The sequence below is a fragment of the Anomaloglossus baeobatrachus genome, chromosome 4 (genome assembly GCF_048569485.1).
Source record: "Anomaloglossus baeobatrachus isolate aAnoBae1 chromosome 4, aAnoBae1.hap1, whole genome shotgun sequence".
Lineage (NCBI taxonomy): Eukaryota > Metazoa > Chordata > Amphibia > Anura > Aromobatidae > Anomaloglossus > Anomaloglossus baeobatrachus.
The window spans coordinates 365081359-365104444 of record NC_134356.1 but is presented as its reverse complement, the minus strand read 5'-3'; the positions used below and the strand labels follow the sequence as shown (position 1 = coordinate 365104444).

The window sequence follows — 23086 nt, the reverse complement described above, 5'->3', positions numbered from 1 at the left end:
GGCCTGGGGAGCAGCTTTCTGTCGCATGTGTCATGGTACATGCAACAGAAATCAGAGAAAAAGGGTAAATGCGGCCGGTGCGCTGCTGTGCGCGCAGCCATGTTGGATTTTCGGGAGGGGATTGGGGGTCGGGCGGGGTGCACTTTGGTGACACCGGGGGACCGGGGAGGAGAATTATCTCCAATCTGACATGTTTGATCATGCCAGATGGGAGATAAATCATTTTTTACCGGCACTGTCCTTTACTGTAATGTGATCATCGGTATACGGTGTATACCGGTGATCACGTGACTGGGGACCAGAAAAACCGGCCTGAATCATGATCTCCAGGGTCTCAGCAATCCCCGGTAGCTGAAACCCTGGAGATTTTCTGACGCTGGGGGGCGCTATTCACTTTTTCCTGCCCGCCGTTTTAAAACGGCAGAAAGGAATAAGTACCCTTTTTTGCTGCCGTTATAATACATAAGGCTGTTGCTCGTAATGGGGTTAAATAGAGTTTTTTATCATTAGGCTATTCCATCTTTCCCAAATTTTTTGGTATTTTGGTATCGATTATTAAAAGTGGCGAAACTTCTCTCATGATTATTATGAAGCATTATATAACTGTCTTTTTATATTTAGCCGCTATATGAATTTTGACAATTAAAAAAAATGTGAATAACTAGGTATTTGTCCTTGGTAATGCTATCTAAATCTAATGAAGAAACCTGTTTCTTTTTAAAACCGGAAGAAGCACCAAAATTGCTGTACCAACATGACAGGCAGATACATGTATCTGCAGTATAAGAAGGGTCTGACCCTGAAAAGATGAGAAATATAGTTTGTACCTTTACAGTCCATAGTCCTCATTATTAATCGAACATAATGGTTTTGGCCATGGCTCAGTTTAAGGCCCCCTTCACACTCACGTGTCTCCGGTACGTGCTAGGTCCATGCCCGCATGTATCGGAGACACGGGCAAAAGTAAACCCATTAAAATCAATGGGTTTATGTGCACGCACGTGTGCAGCCATTGGCCCGTGCCTCCGTATGGAGCAGACGTGAGCCCGTGTGCTCCACACGGATGCATGTCCGTTTTTCTCCGGGAGCACGGGTGTCACACGGCCCGCACACGTACCACACGGATGTAGTGTGGATGCGGTCACATGTAACACGCGCCGGAGAAACACACGTGTCAGAGAAAAAAATAACAAACCTTTACTCACCTTCTCCTGCCGTACTGTCTCTGCCGCTGCTGTCACTTGCTGCCGACCGCCGCTCATTATGCTCATTTAATATTCACTTCACTGCGGCCGGAAGCAGCAGCAGCGGGGAGTCGGCAGGGCTGAAGACCGAAGTTCAGCACCACGGACAGCGACGCCAGGGACAGGTGAGTTGAAAGTTCTCGTTCTCCGTGTGTTATCACGGGTAACACATGGAGAACACACGGAGTGCCATAAACACGGCACACGGAGGGGAAAACGCACCTTTGACATGTCTGTGAAACATGTGCGGGATTTTCACGGACGTGTGAAGGGGGCCTAACAGGGAGTTCTCTATTATAAGATTAATACAGAAACAGTAGTGATGCGGTTACAAAGGCGTGGGGTATATCTATGGGTCCTTAAAGGTTCTAAGTATTGTGCTGGAGGAGTAGTGCTGATAAGTGTGACATCTTGAAAGTCCGAGATGCACTGAGAGAATTTACATCTACTCTCTTGGAAGGTTCACATTCTATCCTACATTATTTTCCTTTTATTATATTATGTTTTTTATTCAGCCTAAGTCTATTGTTCATGATCAAGTTTTAGGGGTAAGAGTTGGGGGTCTTTTGAGCGGCGAAACAATAAAAGGGAACAAGGTAAAGGAACCTGATGTGGTCATAGACGATCTTGGAAATAGTGCATATATACTACACTGTGTGCAGAATTATTAGGCAAATGAGTATTTTGATCATGATACTTTTTATACATGTTGTCCTACTCCAAGCTGTATAGGCTTGAGAGCCAACTACCAATTAAGTAAATCAGGTGATGTACATCTCTGTAATGAGGAGGGGTGTGGTGTAATGATAAACACCTTATATAAGGTGTGCTTAATTATTAGGCAACTTCCTTTCCTTTGGCAAAATGGGTCAGAAGAGAGATTTGACAGCTCTGAAAAGTCCAAAATTGTGAGATGTCTTGCAGAGGGATGCAGCAGTCTTGAAATTGCCAAACTTTTGAAGCGTGATCACCGAACAATCAAGCGTTTCATGGCAAATAGCCAACAGGGTCGCAAGAAGCGTGTTGGGCAAAAAAGGTGCAAAATAACTGCCCAAGAATTGAGGAAAATCAAGCATGAAGCTGCCAAGATGCCATTTGCCACCGGTTTGGCTATATGTCAAAGCTGCAACGTTAGTGGAGTATGAAAAAGCACAAGGTGTGCAATTCTCTGGGACATGGCCAAGGTAAGGAAGGCTGAAAAACAACCACCTTCGAACAAGAAACATAAGATAAAATGTCAAGCCTGGGCCAAGAAATATCTTAAGACTGATTTTTCAAAGGTTTTATGGACTGATGAAATGAGAGTGACTCTTGATGGGCCAGATGGATGGGCCAGAGGCTGGATCAGTTTCTTGAAGACAACTTCTTCAAGCAGTGGTACATGAAGAAGTCGGTATCATTAAAAAAAAATATGATTTTCATGCATGACAATGCTCCATCACATGCATTCAACTACTCCACAGCGTGGCTGGCCAGTAAAGGTCTAAAAGATGAAAAAAAAAATGACATGGTCCCCATGTTCACCTGATCTGAACCCCATAAAGAACCTGTGGTCCCTCATAAAATGTGAGATCTACAGGGAGGGAAAAGAGTACACCTCTCGGAACAGTGTCTGGGAGGCTGTGGTGCCTGCTGCCCGCAATGTTGATCGCACAAGAGAACAAGCAAATGACAGAATCTATGGATGGTAGGCTGTTGAGTGACATCATAAAGAAAGGTGGCTATGTTGGTCACTAATTTTTTGGGGTTTTGTTTTTGAATGTCAGAAATGTTTATTTCTAAATTTTGTGCATTTATATTGGTTTACCTGGTGAAAATAAATAAGTGAGATGCAAATGTATTTGGTTTTATTAAGTTGCCTAATAATTCTGCCCAGTAATAGTTAACTGCACAAACAGATATCCTTCTAAGATAGCCAAATCTAAAAAAATCCCACTCCAACTTCCAAAACTATTAAGCTTTGATATTTATGAGTCTTTTGGGTTGATTGAGAACATAGTTGTTGATCAATAATAAAAAAAATTCCTCTAAAATACAACCTGCCTAATAATTCTGCACACGGTGTATTATTAGCACAAGATGGAATGTCAGGGGTCTCTTGAACGGTTTAAAAAGAACAGAAATGTTTCAGTATATTCAATCACAGGGACTTTCTATAGTGTATCTCCAAGAAACCCATTTAACACGACACATACTAAACAGAAAATGGGTGAGTGTGGCATACCACTCCACATACTCTTCCTATTCATGTGGGGGTCTCTGTGTTGATACATTTTTCTATACCACATGAAGAGGTTGATGTGCAAATAGATCAGAAACAACAGTTTATTTATGTGAGATGCAAAATATTTAATACATTGCTAAGTTTGTCTCCATATATTTTTCGGTTATACCAAGTTGTCTACAGACAATTGTTAGCGCTTGACCCCAATAACCATTAAATCTGCAGCTAGGTTTATAGGCAAAAATCCCCTTTAATTTGCCTGGAATCAGAAATTAATTTTAATTGAGATTTTTTTGGAATTAAAAAATCCCCAATAAACCAGCGCTGATAAGGTTTTTTTGTTGTTAATATTTTATACTTTTTATTGCTATCCTTGTTTTTAGACACAGATTTATTCAAAACAATTCACACAATAGAAGAAAAGAAAAATACACCACATATGGTAGAAATAAAAATAAATTAAAGAATAAGTAATTAATAGTGCAGCAAATAGATACCAGGTGTCTGGTTGCAGTACCCCGGTAGTATAGCAATTATTAAACCTAGTATAGTGTATTAAGTGATGTTTCAAGGCATATAATATTTAATGCCAATTGAAAATATCACTGCAACCTGATTTTTCAGATACCTGGAGAATTTTTTTCTTCAATCCATAAGCACAAAAGTTTTTAATAGAGGCTGAATATACTATAAGCAGCAATTTCAGCGTTCCAAGTGCCTTTAAATGAAGTTGAAGAAACTGCACTTCATGATCGTAGTGAGGATGAGGTAGAGCCCCAGCTCATCAAGTGTTCCAATAGGAGTTTACCTGCAGTCAAGTTCAGGCATCAAGCTTCCACATACTGGGTGACTGCACGATACTTTCTCCTCCTAGAGATATAAAGTCATTTCCATGCAGGAGTCTCCTATTTGCGCTCCTACAGTCAAGTTCAGATATCAACCTCCATAAGCTGGGTAACTGTACGGAACTTTCTCCTCCTGGAGATATAGAGTAGTTTCCGTGATAGGGACTCCTATTTGCGCTCCTAGTTTAAACGGAGCAGAGCCACACAGCACTATTCCGTGCTAGTTCACAGGATGGTAGTTGAATCAGGCACGCAGCTTCTCCTGCTCCTTTAGTGACAGCCCGGGCGCTCGCCACAGGGCTGTCACTACAGGGCTGGATATTCGCAAGGGGGAGAGAGGCTGCTAGATTATCGGCACCTCGCAGGGTGAGCTGAGCAAATGTCCAATCCGACGCGCGTTTCCATATATTTTTCACTGCCACATTCTGGCAAAATATTACAGAAGATGCTAAAGATGTCCGGCCGTAATGTTGGAATCCCCCTTTTAATTATAGGAGTCGTCAACAATGATATAATAGATGCTCACTGGGACAAAACTAAACATGACTCTATAAAGAGCTGTGGGAACCTAACTCCTTTTGGTACATATGTGTGAGGCAGCTATGGTGGATTTGTGGAAGGTCAAGCACGTGGATAACTACTGTTACTCCTCGACATATATAATGCTATGTCCTGGATAGATTTGGCCCTGGTTAGTTTTGATAGTATGGTATGTAACGTGGACTGCCTACCGAAGATCATTTCAGATCATAATTCACTTGTCGTTCCTATTAGTTTTGGGAACTCCTGTATGGGCCGACGTGGTTTTTGAAGGGTCATTCTTTTGGTTGACAAAGATAAGGTACTGGCAGAGCGCAGGAAATTTTTTCAAATCAATAAGGGATGTACTTCCACTTGAACAATCTAGGACATTATGAAGGCTTATTTAAGGGTGCTTTTATTCAGAGAAATATCCAGGTGTAAGACCAAAACTAGACAGGCTGATCAAGCTGTTTTTCAGGAATTTAGAGATGCGGAGGTAGACTTGGTAGAGAACCCCACCCTGGAGGCACAAAGTGCCTCTTTTCGCCACAATGTTGGGTAAATAAAGTATAGGCACAAATAGTGGAAAAGAAAATGGCCTTCCAAAGGTCTTTCTTTTTGGAAGATGGAGAATGGGTGGTTGATATATTATCCCTAGTGGCTTCAGTTCAAAAGGAGTCAGATTATGTTTACAACTTAACATCCGATAACGGAGATCTAAAAGGCTCATTGCAGGGAATCGTTAATGTATTCTATACATTTTATGAACATTATATTCTTCACAGGTTCAACCTACAGAAAGTGATATTAGCTCCTTTTTACCAAGTTAATCAGATCAAACAGGTTTTATGTCCATTAAATCAACGGAGGTAAATCTGAGAGTTATTCTTGAACTCCCAGCAGATAATAAGGGTCAAAGAGTGATTCTTTCCCTTGATGCACACTAAATCGTGCAATAGTATAGAATGAAAACAAAAAAAAAAAAAGCAAAAAAGAATATCATTACTTACAGCAAGATGGAATTGCAGCTGTATATTGCTCAGGCCAAAAGACTACTACTACTCCAGCAGGATACAGCTAAACCCCCACTAGGTGGAGGCAACACAGGTGCAGGTGGAGCCATTCACACTGATTCACACAGATCAGGCGGGCTGCCAAGCCGTACCCCCACTGCGCGCTACGTAGGGACAGGAACTCTGATAGCAAGGCCTAACAAAAAGGGGCCTGGCTGTATCCTGTAGAAAAAAAGTTTTTGAGGTTTTTTGTTAGCGTTATGGCCATAAGACATAAGCCTACAACCCTCCTCCATATTTGGGAGTGAGTGTGAATGGCTCCACCTGCACCTGTAGTAGTCTTTTGGCCTGAGCAATATACAGCTGCAATTCCATCTTGCTGTAAGTAATGATATTTTTTATATCCTTTTTTTTTTTTTTTTTAATATTATATATAGTGTAGGGACCTACAAGCATGAGGTTCCCGTGACGAGGGTTGTAGGCTGTCAATCACGGAGGGTAGCTATTACACTACTACCACCCATCCCGTGACTATCCTTTCATACACTGACGCATCACATCCGCTTAATACTGGTGACAAGCCAGCTTATTTGCCATCTAATGCCAACTTATACGTCACTTTCGACATTGCAGTCAGGAGTGACATGCAGCTGTGTCTGCCAACCAACGCCAAACACTCGTCTACTTCCGGTCTTGCGTCCAAAAATGACATCACATGCCGTACTTTAAATAGCCACAGCAATGGAGGCACATGCAGCGCATCCCCTTAGAATTACTAATATTCTCTATGTACCCCCACTGACCACCAATTCTGGTATGATTTATATTACTCAAGGAAGTTTTTTCTATTTCAGATCCTGTGTATTTGTTGGTTAAAACAGACATATTTAATCTGGAAAATTCCCTCCATTATACTCTATGTGGCTTAATATGATAATATATACAGTATGTTCTGCATGTAAATTTATTTCTAAGATATAATCTCTGGTTTGGTTTTCTGGGGATGTGGACTGCCCCCTATCTGCTTACAGTTTTCCTACTTGTTCACTATTTGTATATGTATTTGTATATATTTTTATATGTCAGTATATCCCCTTTGTAATTTCACTTCTATATGTTCTCCCTTTTCTTTGTATAGTGTGAGTTTGACAAGGATCTGTGATTGACAATAACGTTACTAAACACACAATTGGTTGATTTATCACAAGATTTAAATTTTCATTTTATGATATGCATTTGAGTGCTGGATTTTTTGTTATGTGCATATGGATTGGGAACCTATCCAAGTACCTAGAAATTTTTTTGGGGGGAGTGCGTATTTATTCTTTATAAAAAATAATAATAAAGCAGATAAAGCAAATCAAGGGAGGTGGTTCATTTAATCAGCTACTCTCCTATATGGAATAACACACTCCTACCTGATTTCTTACAATTGCTAGACTTTGAAAGTTGGAGAGGTTTGGGCATACACTATATTAGCCAGCTAGTTAATAATGATGTATATAAAACATTTGTTATGACACAAAAGGAATATCAAGTAACTGGATGGTTGCAGTGGTCTTACTTGTCAGGTCATTTTATTCTTGCTGCCAAATAGGTAAACTCAAGTTTTGTCCCTTTAATGTAAATGGGCTCAATATCTCCCAAAAAAAGAGATCAAATTAGGTATAGTAGCCAAAAACAACAGATCTCTGTCTTACAGTTTCAAGAGACCCATTTCCAAAAGGACTCAGTCCAAGGATGATTCTGCAGGTTTTACCTTACCCGGTTTCATAGTACCTGCCCATATTCCAAATCCAAGGAACTATCAATTGCTTTCCAGAAATCCTTCACACCTGAGGTACTGGACTCTCTCATAGATCCCATTAGCAGGTCTCTTAGGCCTCTCACAATTTTGTAATAGCTAATGTGTATTTCCCCTACAAGAATCAGCAGAGATTTGATTCCGAATGTCAAATGCTTCTGGAGGACTTTGCAGGGACCCTTGCTGTGATAGTCGGCGGTGACTTTAATGTACCAATGAACCCATCAGTGGACGACTCTTCCAATAGGTCCTCGTATTCTCCCACTTCCATCTAAAAAGTTAAAAAACAATTGCACAGCCTGAGACTAGTGGACGTTTGGAGGGTGCAGACCCTACCAAATGGTATAGCAAGAAAAGAGGAAAGGGGTAGGTAAAAGGCACTCAGCTCACAAGATATATGTCAAAATATAACAAAATTTAATTTATTGAATCGTGCAAACACCAATAAAAACAATGAAAACCAAGACACTTGTCCCATGGACCTAACAACAAGGTTGTACCTAAACAGTATATGAAAAATTGATGACAGTATTGTAATATCATTAATAAACATATCAAATGGCAATAACAGTACAACCTGATTTTGATGCGGATTGCATATTTTCTGTTAGTATAATAAACCTCATTTCAATCCAGAAATATTACTCAGTCCATCAGTTATTAGATATATGAAACTGAAATAGCTGTTGCAAAAACCCAAATTGTTATAAAGAAAAAAGGTTAACATTAATAGGGGTGCCCAAACCATTTCATATGACTGTATATCTTGTGGGCTGAGTGCTTTTTACCTACCCCTTTCCTCTTTTCTTGCTGCTCCTCTTCTCAGTGACGTCACAGCTCTGCAGACTCTCCAGGTCGCAATGCGCTTTGCTCCTCTTCTCAGTGACGTCACAGCTCTGCAGACTCTCCGGGTCGCACTGTGCTCTGCTCCTCTTCTCAGTGATGTCACAGCTCTGCAGACTCTCCGGGTCGCAGTGTGCTCTGCTCCTCTTCTCAGTGATGTCACAGCTCTGCAGACTCTCCAGGTCGCACTGCGCTCTGCTAATCTTCTCAGTACCTTCATTACTCTACAGCCTCTCTGGGTCACGCTGAGCTCTGCATGACTTAGAAGAGGCTTTTACAATGTAAGTCTTTGAAACATCAGAACGAGGCTCCATAGACTTACATTGTAAAAAAGACTTCCACGTCACATAGCACAGCATAACCCAAAAAGTCTGGCGAGCGTTAACGTCACTCAGAAGAGGAACAGAGCGGTGCTGGATACCGGAGAAAGAGCTAGGTTAATATATTAACACACTCACACTGCAGAACAGTAACATTTACACAGAATTAGGGGAGAAAATTCATTGGATACGTCTTCAAAGCAGAAGATATGTTACATCCTGTTATAGCCTTTCTTTGTAATAGACCTGGTTACAGATATATGGAGAAAGCATAATATGTGACTGGTATATGATGTATCAGTGACATATTATCCTGTACTGTATATACATCTGATGTCTATGCACATAGTATGTTACATACAGTATACAGAATATAGGACAATATGTGACTGGTATATGATACACTATGGCTACAGACAGATGGAAATAATGGATAATATGTGACTGTTATTATACTATGTAATGAGTACAAACATCATATTATACAATTCACATTTTAACCTGTATATAATATCAGATGTTAAATACAGTATACAGGATAATATACTGTATGTATGACTGGTATATGATACAATGTGACTGCAGACATCAGATATTATAGCAGTCATATATTATTTGTATATAACATCTGATGTCTGTACAGGGTATATTAAATCCAGTGTTAAGGATAATACATGATTGGTATATATTTTTGTGCTACAGACATCAGATATTACACCAGCTACATATTATTAGGCCTCCATTGCACTCCTGTGCACAGGCACTTTGATCTGCCCGGCTGAGGGCAGATCAAAGTACTGTAATGCAACAGAGGCCTCTGTGTGAATGACGCAGGACACATCATGCTCACGGGGCTGGGCAGGAGGACGGTGATCCCATGAGATTGAAGAGGCGCCAGACCAAGAGCAGCGACACCCATTGGACCAGGCCGACCCCTAGGTGAGTATTAAAAATATGTGTCTTCACATTCTACAGACCGGCCTGGGCTCTTATACATAGTATCCTAGAATGCTGTATATAAGTGCTCATTTGTGGTGGCCGCAGCGCATAAGGGAAAAACCTGGTGACATGTTCCTTTTAACTGCAGGCATACACCCTGGCTTATATACAGATGCACATATGTAGGCAGGGTTCCAAATAGATGCAGGCAGATTAATATATACTGTATACACACATACACACACACAGCCAGGCATCATCATATATACTTCCACACACAGCCAGGCATAATATATACTTCCACACACAGCCAGGCATAATATATACAGTACTTACACACACAGCCAGGCATCATATATACTTATACACACACACACACACACACACACACAACCAGGCATCATATATACTGCTACACACAGCAAGGCATAATATATACTTCTACACACAGCCAAGCATCATATATACTTCCATACACAGCCAGGCCTCATATATACTTACACACACAGCCAGGCCTCATATATACTGTCAGATAGCGACCACCAATGTGGTAAATGGTTGCTATATGTCGCAGTGGAGAAGGTCGCTGCGATATTAAACTGAAGAGGTTGCTATGGGACTTGTAGTTCCACAAAGCCTTGTTTCTGCATATAAGGGTCAGGTTCCCTTTAATAATCCCAGTGTGCTGTGCAGGTCTGGAGAATCACAGACCTCCACCTGTGGGTGTGACCAGTCTGATTTAGGAGACTCCGTGTGTGTTCTGCAGAGAGTGTGAGAGCAGAGCAGGGAGCTGTGGGTGTATCAGCCTGTTGGAGGCTGAACACAGGGTTCTGGAATTCAGTCTGGGTTTAGACTGGAAGTAGTGTGCAAGCCAGGCTGGTTAGTGCTGTGGCTACTGGACCAAAGCTCTGCTGGAGTGGAGAGACAGACAGGAGTCTACAGAGTGTCTCTGGGTTCTTGGAAGGAGCCACAGCAAGTGTTGTTCCCTGGCAGGAGCCAGTGTGTACAGGTGCCACACGTCCAATTGACTGTATTGGACTGGAAGCCCACGGTATGTGGTTGTGCTATGTTTTTGCCTTAAGCCAGGAGAGGCCTGTTATGTTTAATGTTTGCCGTTTATGACAAGTTTTTAATAAACGGCTGGATTTTTTATAAAAAGACTGTAGATGTGTTGCTGAAGTTACCTCACCCCGCTGCAAGCGAGTTGAACCCCCAGGTTGCGGGGTGCAACCTTTACATATGGTGCTAGACTGCGGGCAGCAATTTAGGCAGCACGTCTAGCAACTGCAGAGGTGTTGTTCCTGTGGATCAGCCGGGTCCATGAAGGTTTTTTTTTTCTCTACTGTCTACACACTGCAAGGAAGTGTTGCCTGTGGATCGGCGGGTCCACGAAAGTTGATGGCGCACTCAAGCGGCTTGCAGTGGATCGGCGGGTCCACGAAGGTCCGTGGGAGCTGAGCGGCCATGACTGGAGCAGCTTGTGTGGATGAGCTACTGTTAAAGTACCTGGTGCGGGTCGGTGAGCAGCGACTGCAGGAGACCGGCTGCCAGGAGGTAAAGCAGCATGAGCTGCAGCGGCGACAGGAGTCGCTGGCAGAGCGTCTGGACTTGGTGGCGCTGGACAAGTGGGTACAGTCCCTTGTGGGGCCACTGCACACACAGGGTGCTCAGAAGGATACCTGGGGCACCGAGGTACTGTGTGGTTTGGGACATGCGTTTTCCATGGAAAGGCCATGGAATGTACCCTCTCGGGACTGGGTTGCCCAAAAGGAGGTGGAATCCCATGAAGGGGTGGTTGCCCAAAAGGGGGTGGAGCATCCCATAGACAAGGGCGCAGTGGCGCAGCTGGACAGTAATCAAGCACAAGGGTGTTCATGCTGCAGGTGTCCTGTCTGCAGTGTAGACCACCCATCTGACGATAGGCCACGTCTGTGTACCGTTGAAGTGGATGGAGAATCCGTAACTGGACTCGTAGACTCACGGAGTTTGGTGACCCTGGTGAGGGCCACAAATAATGTCTACCTGATTCCTGGAAAGAAGTTCCACGCCAACTGCACCCACAATAATGATAAAGCATTAAAGCCAATGTCCAGTGTGGTCATTAAGTCAGACAGGGACATTGGTTCTCATGATGTTGGTGTAGTTTCAGATTTACAGCACCCAATTATTATAGATTAGGACTCTAAATTATTTATGGACTTGTGGAAGCAGGGGGAAGTGTCCGGGTGCTTGTGTAAGAGCCGGAACGGTCCAAAGGAAGCTCTACCACAGCGGGAGGTTAAAAAGAGTCCTTGTGGGGTGGTTATGTGTGGTAAGGTGAAAATAGCACCCCCTAATGTTGACTGTCCTAAGTTAGGGGGGAGCAAAGAAAAAGGTGGACATGCCCAACTTTAACATTATGGGTAAGAAAATAAATGACAATATGACCGTTAGTGACTGGGGAGCTCCAGAAAAGGGAGCCAACACCTGGTTAGGTGGGAACACGTTGGTACAGGACACCAGGGCGAGTGACGACTCCAGTAAAGACACTTACTCTACTAAAGTGACAAACAAGTACAGTGACGTACTGATGAGCAAAGAGGGGAAAACCTCCTCCCGTCGCCGAAGGCGCAACAGGCGTAGAGAGGCGGAGCAAGCTACAACCTCTGAAAATATGGTCCAGGTAGAGACAGTGTCGTGTATTTCTGCCCAAAGTGTGGATTCCCTTCCAGAATCTGAGTGTACAGAGAAGGTTGAGGAAGGCACGTTGCCAGTAGAAACCGCTAATGTAGAGTCAGCTAAATCCTGAAAAAGAGAGAGTCAGAAACTGAACTGACACACTGTAACGACAGAAATCAGAAAGGTGAAATCACAGAAAAGGAGCCAAATAAGGAAGTAGTAGTGTCCCCTATAATTTCCAAGTATGAAGCTGATGATCTGTCAAGTGAAAGTGTTATAGGAGATGAAATCCTGGAACGCACTATAGGATATCAAATCCTGGAAAGTACTGTAAGAGATGACATCTTAGAGAGTGGTGATGGAGAGAAAAACCATGAAGAACTTGGTGAGCAGAATGGTAGTCCAACCAGTGCTGGGATGATGGACCGTGAAAACAGCGGCAAAACTCTAAAAGGAACAGAGTACCACGCTGCAGGGTGTGACACCCTGGCAGGAAAAGAAGAAAAGGCTGAAGGTGACACTGCAAAGCCCCAAGAGGAAGTTGAAGGTAATGCAGTGAGGACCCAAGAAATAGCTGGTGTTGAAGTGGAAAGAGCCTCTGAGGAGGTGAAGTCTGGACCAGAGGTCTCATCCGGAGCCGAGAGCTTGACTGACCCAGCTGGTAAGACCAAGATGGAAGACAAAGAGATTGACTCCACTCAGAAGGAGACACCAAAGATCAAAAGCAAAGAGAAACCCAAAGGATCTGTGGGTGGAGCTGAACCTGAGGAGTGTGTAACTCGAGAGGTGGAGCCTTTGGTGAAGAATAAAGATGTATGCAAGAGACCAAAGGGACAGTTTAATGTCACTGAAGGTAAAGAAACCCATTTAGTCCTTAAGTGCATGGTAGATGTGTCAGAAGACTTGAGAGATGCCTGTGCCAGTGAGGCGGTACATGAAAACGTCAAGACGGCCGTAGGAGCCTATAAAGTGTACTTTGCCCCAGAGACTTGTCAGTTGGTGGTGTGCTCTGTAAGTGATGTCACAAAGAAGCGGGTGGCTATCCTGAGTGGCATGCACCTACAGTGTCTTCGCACGAAGTGGCTCATCTCTACAAAGATGGAAGAAGACACCAGACGATTGGAGCATATGAAGCAGCTCACCGCAGCGTTTCAGGAAGTCGTGGTTGTGAAGAAACCATTAATTGGGCTTGCTATAAGAGCGCTGAGAAGAAACATTCGGCAAGCTAGGAAGGTTCCAGGTATTACAGCTGTTGAAGTAGAAGAACACAGTGGAACATTCCGAATCTATGGGAAAACTGCAGAAGCAGTGAAGACAGCTAGAAGGCTGTTGGAGTTTGTGGAAGAAGTCACACAAGTGCCCAGAGAACTTGTCAAGAAGCTGATTGGCAGAAATGGAAGAGTCATGCAGGAGATGGTTGATACGTCCGGTGTGACGAGAGTAAGAATTAATATTCATAATGAAGCCAGGATACTCTGTGAAGTCGGTATGGTTCCCTGTGTCATTGTGGGAACAAAGGAGTGTGTTGAAAATATACAAGTTCTCCTAGAATACCGACTGGAATACCTGGAAGAACTAAAGCGATTGAGTCTTGAAAGACAGAAGATTGCAGAGAAACTTTGTCAAGTTAGTGTGAGGTCGCGACCGCTTTCGGGCCAGGGCCCAAAGAAGTGCGGTCCACCTGGTGACTGTGTTGCTTCAGATGGCAAAGGAAGCAGGTCCTTTAGTAAAAGGAACCAAGGTTATAGAGGACCTAATTATACATCGGGCTATAGCACAGACTCTGAAGACTCTAAGCCCTCTAAGACAATGTCCGATGGAAAGAGTGGTGCTTGCGACATGTCTCTAGCCAAAGATGGCATTGAGAAAGTGAACAATCAGAGCAATGGACGAAGCCCAATATCGATCTGCAAACAGAGAATGCATAGGGTCTAGTTATGGCAGAACCTCAGGGCTGATGTACACAAACAGTAGCCCTTCTAGTGGACTGAATAGCGCAGGGTCAAGCCGCACAGTAGTTACGACTAAGAGAGTGTCTCACTACCACACTGACCATTTGAGACGGTCATGAAGAGATAGGTCTGACTAGGGACCGTGTCTGAGAAGTGGGTTTCCTGTGAAGGGTTTGGTGACAGACGGTATGTCGAGAACTGGAGCTCCAGGTTGTCAAAGTGGGCCCTCTCAACTGGTAGGGCAAGGTGACCCAGATGCCCTGTCTCGGGGCCCCTGTAGGATATCGAGTGTTCAACCCTACAAGTTTGAACAGAGGGGGGGGATATGTGAGATAGCGACCACGAATGTGGTAAATGGTCGCTATATGTCGCAGTGGAGAAGGTCGCTGCGATATTAAACTGAAGAGGTTGCTATGGGACTTGTAGTTCCACAAAGCCTTGTTTCTGCATATAAGGGTCAGGTTCCCTTTAATAATCCCAGTGTGCTGTGCAGGTCTGGAGAATCACAGACCTCCACCTGTGGGTGTGTCCAGTCTGATTTAGGAGACTCCGTGTGTGTTCTGCAGAGAGTGTGAGAGCAGAGCAGGGAGCTCTGGGTGTATCAGCCTGTTGGAGGCTGAACACAGGGTTCTGGAATTCAGTCTGGGTTTAGACTGGAAGTAGTGTGCAAGCCAGGCTGGTTAGTGCTGTGGCTACTGGACCAAAGCTCTCCTGGAGTGGAGAGACAGACAGGAGTCTACAGAGTGTCTCTGCGTTCTTGGAAGGAGCCACAGCAAGTGTTGTTCCCTGGCATTAGCCAGTGTGTACAGGCGGCACACTTCCAATAGAGACTGGAAGCCCACGGTATGTGGTTATGCTATGTTTTTGCCTTAAGCCAGGAGAGGCCTGTTATGTTTAATGTTTGCCGTTTATGACAAGTTTTTAATAAACGGCTGGATTTTTTATAAAAAGACTGTAGATGTGTTGCTGAAGCTACCTCACCCCGCTGCAAGCGAGTTGAATCCCCAGGTTGCGGGGTGCAACCTTTACAATACTTACTCACACACACACAGCCAGGCATCATATGTACGTACTCACACACAGCCAGGCATCATATATACCTACAAACACACACACACACACACACACACACACAACCAGGCATCATATATACTGCTACACAGAAAGGCATAATATATACTTCTACACACAGCCAAGCATCATATATACTTCCATACACAGCCAGGCCTCATATATACTTACACACACAGTCAGGCCTCATATATATTTACACATAGCCAGGCTTCATATATACTTACACACAGCCAGGCATCATATATACTTCCACACACAGCGAGGCATCATATATACTTCCAAACACAGCCAGGCCTCATATATACTAACACATACAGCAAGCACATCATATATACTTACACACACAAGGCATCACATATACTGACACACAAAGCCAGGCCTCATATATACTTAGTTCAGAGGGTGAACCTGGGCACACTCAATCAAGAAAAAAGGGAGTAAATGTCTTTTTTAGTTTGCTTTTTATTCATGCAAAGATATGGGAACATTTTTTTTTATCATATGACGTTTCGGCCCAACAAACAGGCCTTTAACAAACAGATGATCTGGATGACAAAAAGAAACATACCGTAAGTACAGTATAAAGTATAACATATTATTACATAATAAGCGGTCATTATGATTTTGAGTCTGATGTTATACTTTTTTTTTTCCTCTTTAACGCGTATGACAACCTAATTTTTCTTTTCATGCATTGTAAAGAATGTATTTGCATGTATGTAATAATGTTATACCTTATACTGTACTTACGGTATGTTTCTTTTTGTCATCCAGATCATCTGTTTGTTAAAGGCCTGTGTGTTGGGCCGAAACGTCATATGATAAAAAAAAAAATTCCCATATCTTTGCATGAATAAAAACCAAACTAAAAAAGACATTTACTCCCTTTTTTCTTGATTGAGTGTGCCCGGGTTCACCCTCTGAACTATTGCTCTTCTTTTCCCGGAGGCACCCGAATTTTCACTGTTGAGCCAGATTCTAACGTACACAATTCATATATACTTACACACACAGTCAGGCCACAAATATACTTACACACACACAGCCAGGCCTCATATATATTTACAAAATTATTTTAGGTAGGTCTTTGGCACTCGAATATGAAAAAAGTAGTCCATACAAAGATGTGAATCCAAAGAATTATTTTTATTTCTACTTGTGAGATAAAGTCCAAACGGAAATAATACAGTCCACAAAAGATATATGTACACTCCAGTGAAAACAGTCTGATTAACATTTCGGCCAATGTGGCCTTTGTCAGAGAACCTATCAATTCTTTTCTGAATTGTTATATGAGAATCTATTGTATTATTATCCTATTATCCTATTAGTCTGGAAATTACGGAACCACTGTCGCTCATTTATGTGACAAGTAAAGATAGGAAAACGTGCAGAATACAACCTAAGTGGATGCCTTGATTACTCCTGTTTGAGAAAAAGCCGTGCTGGTAGAGATAACTTGGAAATAAATGTAAGGAATGATCACAGACAGACTATATGATAAACACAAACTGTATTAAACTGAAGAACAATCTAATGAAGTAGGGCTGACTGTTGACAAATTGTATCCAACAGTGGTCAATGGGACAATGAAACCTATGGTATCAAATCACTCCACTGTGAGGAGATTAGTGTATTCATATACGGCATTTATGCTCAGCCCAGAGCCATGTGCCTCATTATATAATTAGTAATAATAGTGCAGTCCGTCTGAACAAGATATCTGATAATTGATCCAGCAGGGAAAAGGTGTCAGCCGTATAGTCATATATACTTACAGACACAGGTAACACGAGCACAAACACACAGAACCAAGTATGTATATTTACCTAAAAAAAAGTGTGTGAACAAGCAGTGGAGCCTGGCCTCAGCGGAGAGCAGGAACAGAAAATCAGGAAGCTCTGGCAAACCAGCACTGCATGACTCCTGGCCCCACCCCCCAGTCTTCTCCGGGTGAGTGTTGCCTTCCATAGACCAGTGTGTACAGCTGCTGGCCTCCTGTCACTGCAGACCGGGAGCTTCAGGGCCAGAGCAGGTGCTCATACGAACGAGACAGATGGCTGGGCAGCTCGAAACTGCAGCTCAGGGACCTGCCAGGAGCACTCTTTTCTCGAACTTTACTCTTTACTCTCCTTTTCTTCATATCATTATCTTTCCTTCTTTACCCCATTTTCTAATTTCCTTTTCCCCCTTCCCTTCAAACGGGATTGATAATCCCACAGTTGGTGTTATTATGTTTATTGAACATTCAAATACTATAATATCAGACAATATGGCCGTTACTTGATTGATATTAGCAAAAAGTCACTGGAATCCAACTTTGGTGACTTACTGCAAGCTCTCCCTTTTTCTCTACCCTCACTATAAATGATTGTTAAAATTTGTTGTATTGAGAATATCCATATGTCTGTTAGTAAAAATAACTTGTAAAATGGAATAAAATCCGATTTACACAGTAAACAGTTTTTGAACACATATCTGAGAATACCTAGTAATTACTTACTTTTTTCCTTCTTTTTGGATATTTGATTTACAACATGTAAGTTAAGTAGATCTAAACTAAGTAATGGTTCTGGTGGATTTGAGGACTCTAAGAGCTTCAATTTGGATTTCATCTTTTTCTTTTGAAAAAATTCCTGAAAGAATAAAATGGTCACAATGTCTATAATCTTGATTATATTATGACAATGCCATTTTGAAATAAAGACTGTTTGGAAATCAGCTCTTATTACCAGAGATAACCAAAAATATCCCCTATAGTGAATAGTTTCTATTCACAAAAATGTCTATCAGCCAAAGCTTGCTGTCTCATATAAGTGAGATAAAAGTGAAGGACCCACCTTAATTGGGTTGTCCAGACTTGTCTATAGTCTTTGTGACTGTAAACTTGTGAATCCTCATAGCACACAGTATGCGAATCATGTGACCGTAGGTAGACAATTTGGATAATTTCGGCCACATACTGACTTGAGTATGGGATATGTGGTGGAAATCAACTGTTTGGGCGCACGGCAGGGCTCGAAAGGGAAAGAGAGCCATTTGAAATCAGAGCACAAAAATTGTGGGAAATAGATAGCGAACACCATATCGCGTTTGGAGAGCCGTTGATGTGCCTAAACAGTGGAACTCCCCGACAAGTGACCCCATTTTGGAAACTAGACCCTTAAATAAATTTATTTAGATATTTGGTGAGCACACTGAACCCCCGGGTGCTTCACAGAATTTTATGATGTTGAACCATGAAAATAAAAAACTACATTTTTATCACAAAATTGTTGCTTTAAACTCAAATATTTTTTTTTTACAAGGGTTAACAGAAGAAATTTGTTGTGCAATTTCTCCTGAGTACGCTGATACCTCATATGTGGTGGAAATCTACTGTGTGGGCGCATGGCAAGGCTCGGAAGGGAAGGAGTGACATTTGACTGCAAAATTAGCTGCAATCGTTAGCGCATGCCATGTCGCATTTGGAAAGCCCCACATTACCTAAACAGTAGACTTCCCCCACAAGTGACCTCACACTCGAAACTGGACCTCTCAAGGAATTTATCTAGATGTTCGGTGAGCACCTTGAACCCCCAGGTGCTTCACAGAATTTTATAATGTTGAGCCATAAAAATGAATAAATACATCTTTAACTAAAAATGTTGCTTTAACACCAAATTTTTAAAATTCACAAGGCTAACAGGAAATAATGGACCTTACAATTTGTTGTGCTATTTCTCCTAAAGCCTGCTTTACACCTTACGATATCACATATGATATCGTATGCGATCGTACCCATCCCCATCGTATGTGCGGCACGTTCAATTTGTTGACCGTGTTGCACAAACGATTATTTCCCGTCACACATACTTACCCTTCCATACGACCTCGATGTGGGCGGCGAACATCCACTTCCTGGAGTGGGAGGGACGTTCGGCGTCACAGCGATGTCACGCGGCAGCCGGCCAATAGAAGCGGAGGGGCGGAGATGAGTGGGATGTAAACATCCCGCCCACCTCCTTCCTTCCGCATTGCCGGCAGGAGCCGCGGGACGCAGGTAAGATCTGTTCATCGTTCCCGGGGTGTCACACACTGCGATGTGTGGTACCTCGGGAACATTGAACAACCCGACGTGCAATTTTAAGGAAATGAACGTGTATGCGATGAACGGTTTTACGTTCAATCGCAATCGCACGTAGCTGTCACACGCTACAAAAACACTAACAATGCCGGATGTGCGTCACTTACGATGTGACCCCGCCGACACATCGTTAGGCTTGTTGTAGCGTGTAAAGCCCGCTTAAGTGCGCCAATACCCCATATTTGGTCAAAAACTCCTTTTGAGGCACAGTGCAAAGTGAAGAAAGGAAGGAGCACCATATTTGAGTTTAAATTTAGTTGGAGTGGTTTGCGGGTGACATGTCATATTGGCAGATTCCCTGAGGTGCCAGAACAGCAGAAACCCCCAAACATGTGAACACATTTTACAAACTGCACCCCTGAATGAATTCATCCAGTGATGGAGTGAGCATACTGACATTACGGGTGTGTGACAAAATTTTATACTATTGGGCAGTGAACAAAAAATAATTACATTTTTACCAATAAAATGTTATTTCAACCCCAGATTTCCAATAAGTCCTTGTTGTGCCCAATACATTGTAGTGCCTGTACATTGTGTACTTCTGGAAACCTGCACCCGGTAAATTTAGCGGCTTCTCCTCACTACAACAATACCAATCAAGTGGACACTAACTGTGGTTTAAACACATTGTGGGGCTCAGAAAAAAAGGAGAAATTTGGGAGCGCAGATTTTGCTGGATTTCTATTTTGAGTGGGTGGGCATAGCGTTTTTCGAGAGCCTTTGTGCTACCAGTAACATGGAAGCCCCCTAAATTTCCGTTAACCCTAGAATGCGCAACCATAGAAATCTACCATAGAAAACAAGTAACCTAGCAGGCCTGCAAGGCCCCAGGTATGCGTTCTAGGGATAACTGATGACTAACTGAGTGGGGACTTGTGTTTTGTGGGTTAAGTTAAATGCTATTTGGTAGAAATTTTGGTACAGAACACTTTGAATCAGTTCACATTTATACTATGCGCTATGCTGAGCACTTAAAATGGGGTTTCCATCTACATTTCCGAAATAGGTGATTCAGGTGAAATGTCCGACTAATCCATTAACTATAATGAAGCAGAATTGCTCCGGATTTTGGTTGGCGTCTGTTCAGAGGTGCCCATCTTTTCAAAGGTTGAACAAAACTCTCGATGACTGCCCCTTTTGTACACGTCTAAAAAGATGCATAAAAAGATGGACACTGCCGGATCACAGGCTAGACAGGAGTTAAAAGTGACTCCCTCAGCTTCATTACAATGAGTTTTCCGTTGGGAAATTTGTCTGAAACACATTTTTCAGGAATTTAGGGAAAGTGCCCATGATCCCCAAACCCTTTGTCCTGAATGCAGAGAGTCTTCTGTGAAGACACAAGTGTTCTCTGCAGGAGGCTGCAATTGTACGGGCCCATGATTACGGTTTTGGGGGGCTGCAGACTTTCGCTTGGTTCTCCCCATGGAGTACGCTCACGTTTCCGCGAGCATAAATTGAGTTGCTGTAGCTCAGGAAGTTGCGCCACATGTCAGTTTACGCTGTGGAGAAAAGAAGCACAGTGGGCATAGCATTTCTATAAATCCCATTCACTGTGCTTGTACTGTACAACGCAGAGTTTTGGACGCATCAAAATCACTCTGCATCCAAAGAGCTGCCATTGCTGATCGTGGGCATGCACCCTTACACATAATCGTCGATGTAAGTACTAGGTGTAGAGCACAAGATAAATATGAACAGTGCCATACTGCGATCTTTGAGAGGCAGAATTAAAAAATCAAAAGTAGTTAAAAAATTGGCTTTATATAGTTACTTTTTATGCCATACACCATGTGGTGTAAATGATTAGGTGCCTTTATTCCTCCGGTCAGTACAATTACAGAGATACCAGGTTTATATTTTATTTTTTTTTACAAAATACACACTACAGTTCAAATGTTTGGGGTCACCCAGACAATTTTGTCTTTTCCATGAAAAATCATACTTTTATTTATCAAATGATTTGCATAATGAATAGAAAATACAGTCCAGACATTGACTGGGTTAGAAAAAATGATTTTTACTTAAAATAATAATTTTCTCCTTTAAACTTCAGCTTTCGTCAAAGAATTCTCCCTTTGCAGCAATTCCAGCTTTCCAGACCTTTGACATTCGAGCTGTTAATTTGCAGAGGTAATCTGGAGATATTTCACCCCATGCATCCAGAAGCCCCTTCCACAAATTGCATTGGCTTGATAGGCACTTTTTGCGTACCATACGGTCAAGCTGCTCCCACAACAGCTCAATAGGGTTGATATCTGGTGACTGGGCTGGCCACTCCATTACAGATAGAATACCAGCTGCCTGCTTCTTCCATAAATAGTTCATGCATAATTTGGAGGTGTACTTGGGTCATTGTTCTATTGTAGGATGAAATTGGCTCCAATGAAGCGCTGTCCACAGGGTATGGCATGGCGTTGCAAAATGGAGTGATAGCTTTCCTTATTCAAAATCCCTTTCACCTTGTACAAATCTACCACGTTACCAGCACCAAAGCAACCCCAGACCATCACATTACCTCCACCATGCTTGACAGATGGCGTCAGGCACTCTTCCAGCATCTTTTCAGTTGTTCTGCGTCTCGCAAATTTTCTTCTGTGTGATCTAAACACCTCAAACTTCAATTCGTCTGTTCATAACACTTTTTTCCAATCTTCTTCTGTCCAATGTCTGTGTTATTTTGCCCATATTAATCTTTTCCTTTTATTAGCCAATCTCAGATATTGCTTTTTCTTTGCCACTCTGCCCTGAAGGCCAGCATCTTGTAGTCATCTCTTCACTATAGACATTGACACTGGCGTTTTCCGGGTACTATTTAATGAAGCTGCCAGTTGAGAACCTGTGAGGCGTTAATTTCTCAAACTAGAGACTCTAATGTACTTGTCTTGTTGCTCAGTTGTGCAGCAGGGCCTCCCACTTCTCCTTCTATTCTGGTTACAGCCTGTTTATGCTCTCCTCTGAAGGGAGTAGGACACACCGTTGTAGAAAATCTTCAGTTTCTTGGCAATTTCTCGCATGGAATATCCTTCATTTCTAAGAACAAGAATAGACTTTTGAGTATCACATGAAAGTTCTCTTTTTCTGGCCATTTTGAGAGTTTGATGGAACCAACAAATGTAATGCTTCAGATTCTCAACTAGCTCAAAGGAAGGTCAGTTTTATAGCTTTTCTAATCAGCAAAAACTGTTTTCAGCTGTGCTAACATACTTGCACAAGGGTTTGCAATTCATCCATTAGCGTTCTAACACAGTTAGCAAATACAAAGTACCACTAGAACACCGGAGTGGTAGTAGTTGGAAATGGGCCTCTATACACCTATGTAGATATTACATTAAAAACCAGACATTTGAAGCTAGAATAGTCATTTACCACATTAACATTGTATAGAGTGTATTTCTGTTTAATTTAATGTTAACTTCATTAAAAAAATAAAGTGCTTTTCTTTGAAAAATAAGGAAAGATCTAAGTGACCCTAAACTTTTGAACTGTAGTCTAAGTTTTTTGTGTAAAGGGGGCTTT

At 42.4% G+C, this 23086-nt stretch overlaps 1 protein-coding gene across 1 annotated transcript in view; it reads right to left on the bottom strand.

Moving 5' to 3' along the window:
* Positions 1-23086, bottom strand: part of REDIC1 (regulator of DNA class I crossover intermediates 1) — a 139807-nt gene that overhangs the window by 62701 nt on the left and 54020 nt on the right. Inside the window, exon 3 of the mRNA XM_075342558.1 lies at positions 17942-18074. Within this exon, the coding sequence (XP_075198673.1) occupies positions 17942-18074 (133 nt within the window). The remainder of the gene's footprint in view (positions 1-17941; positions 18075-23086) is intronic.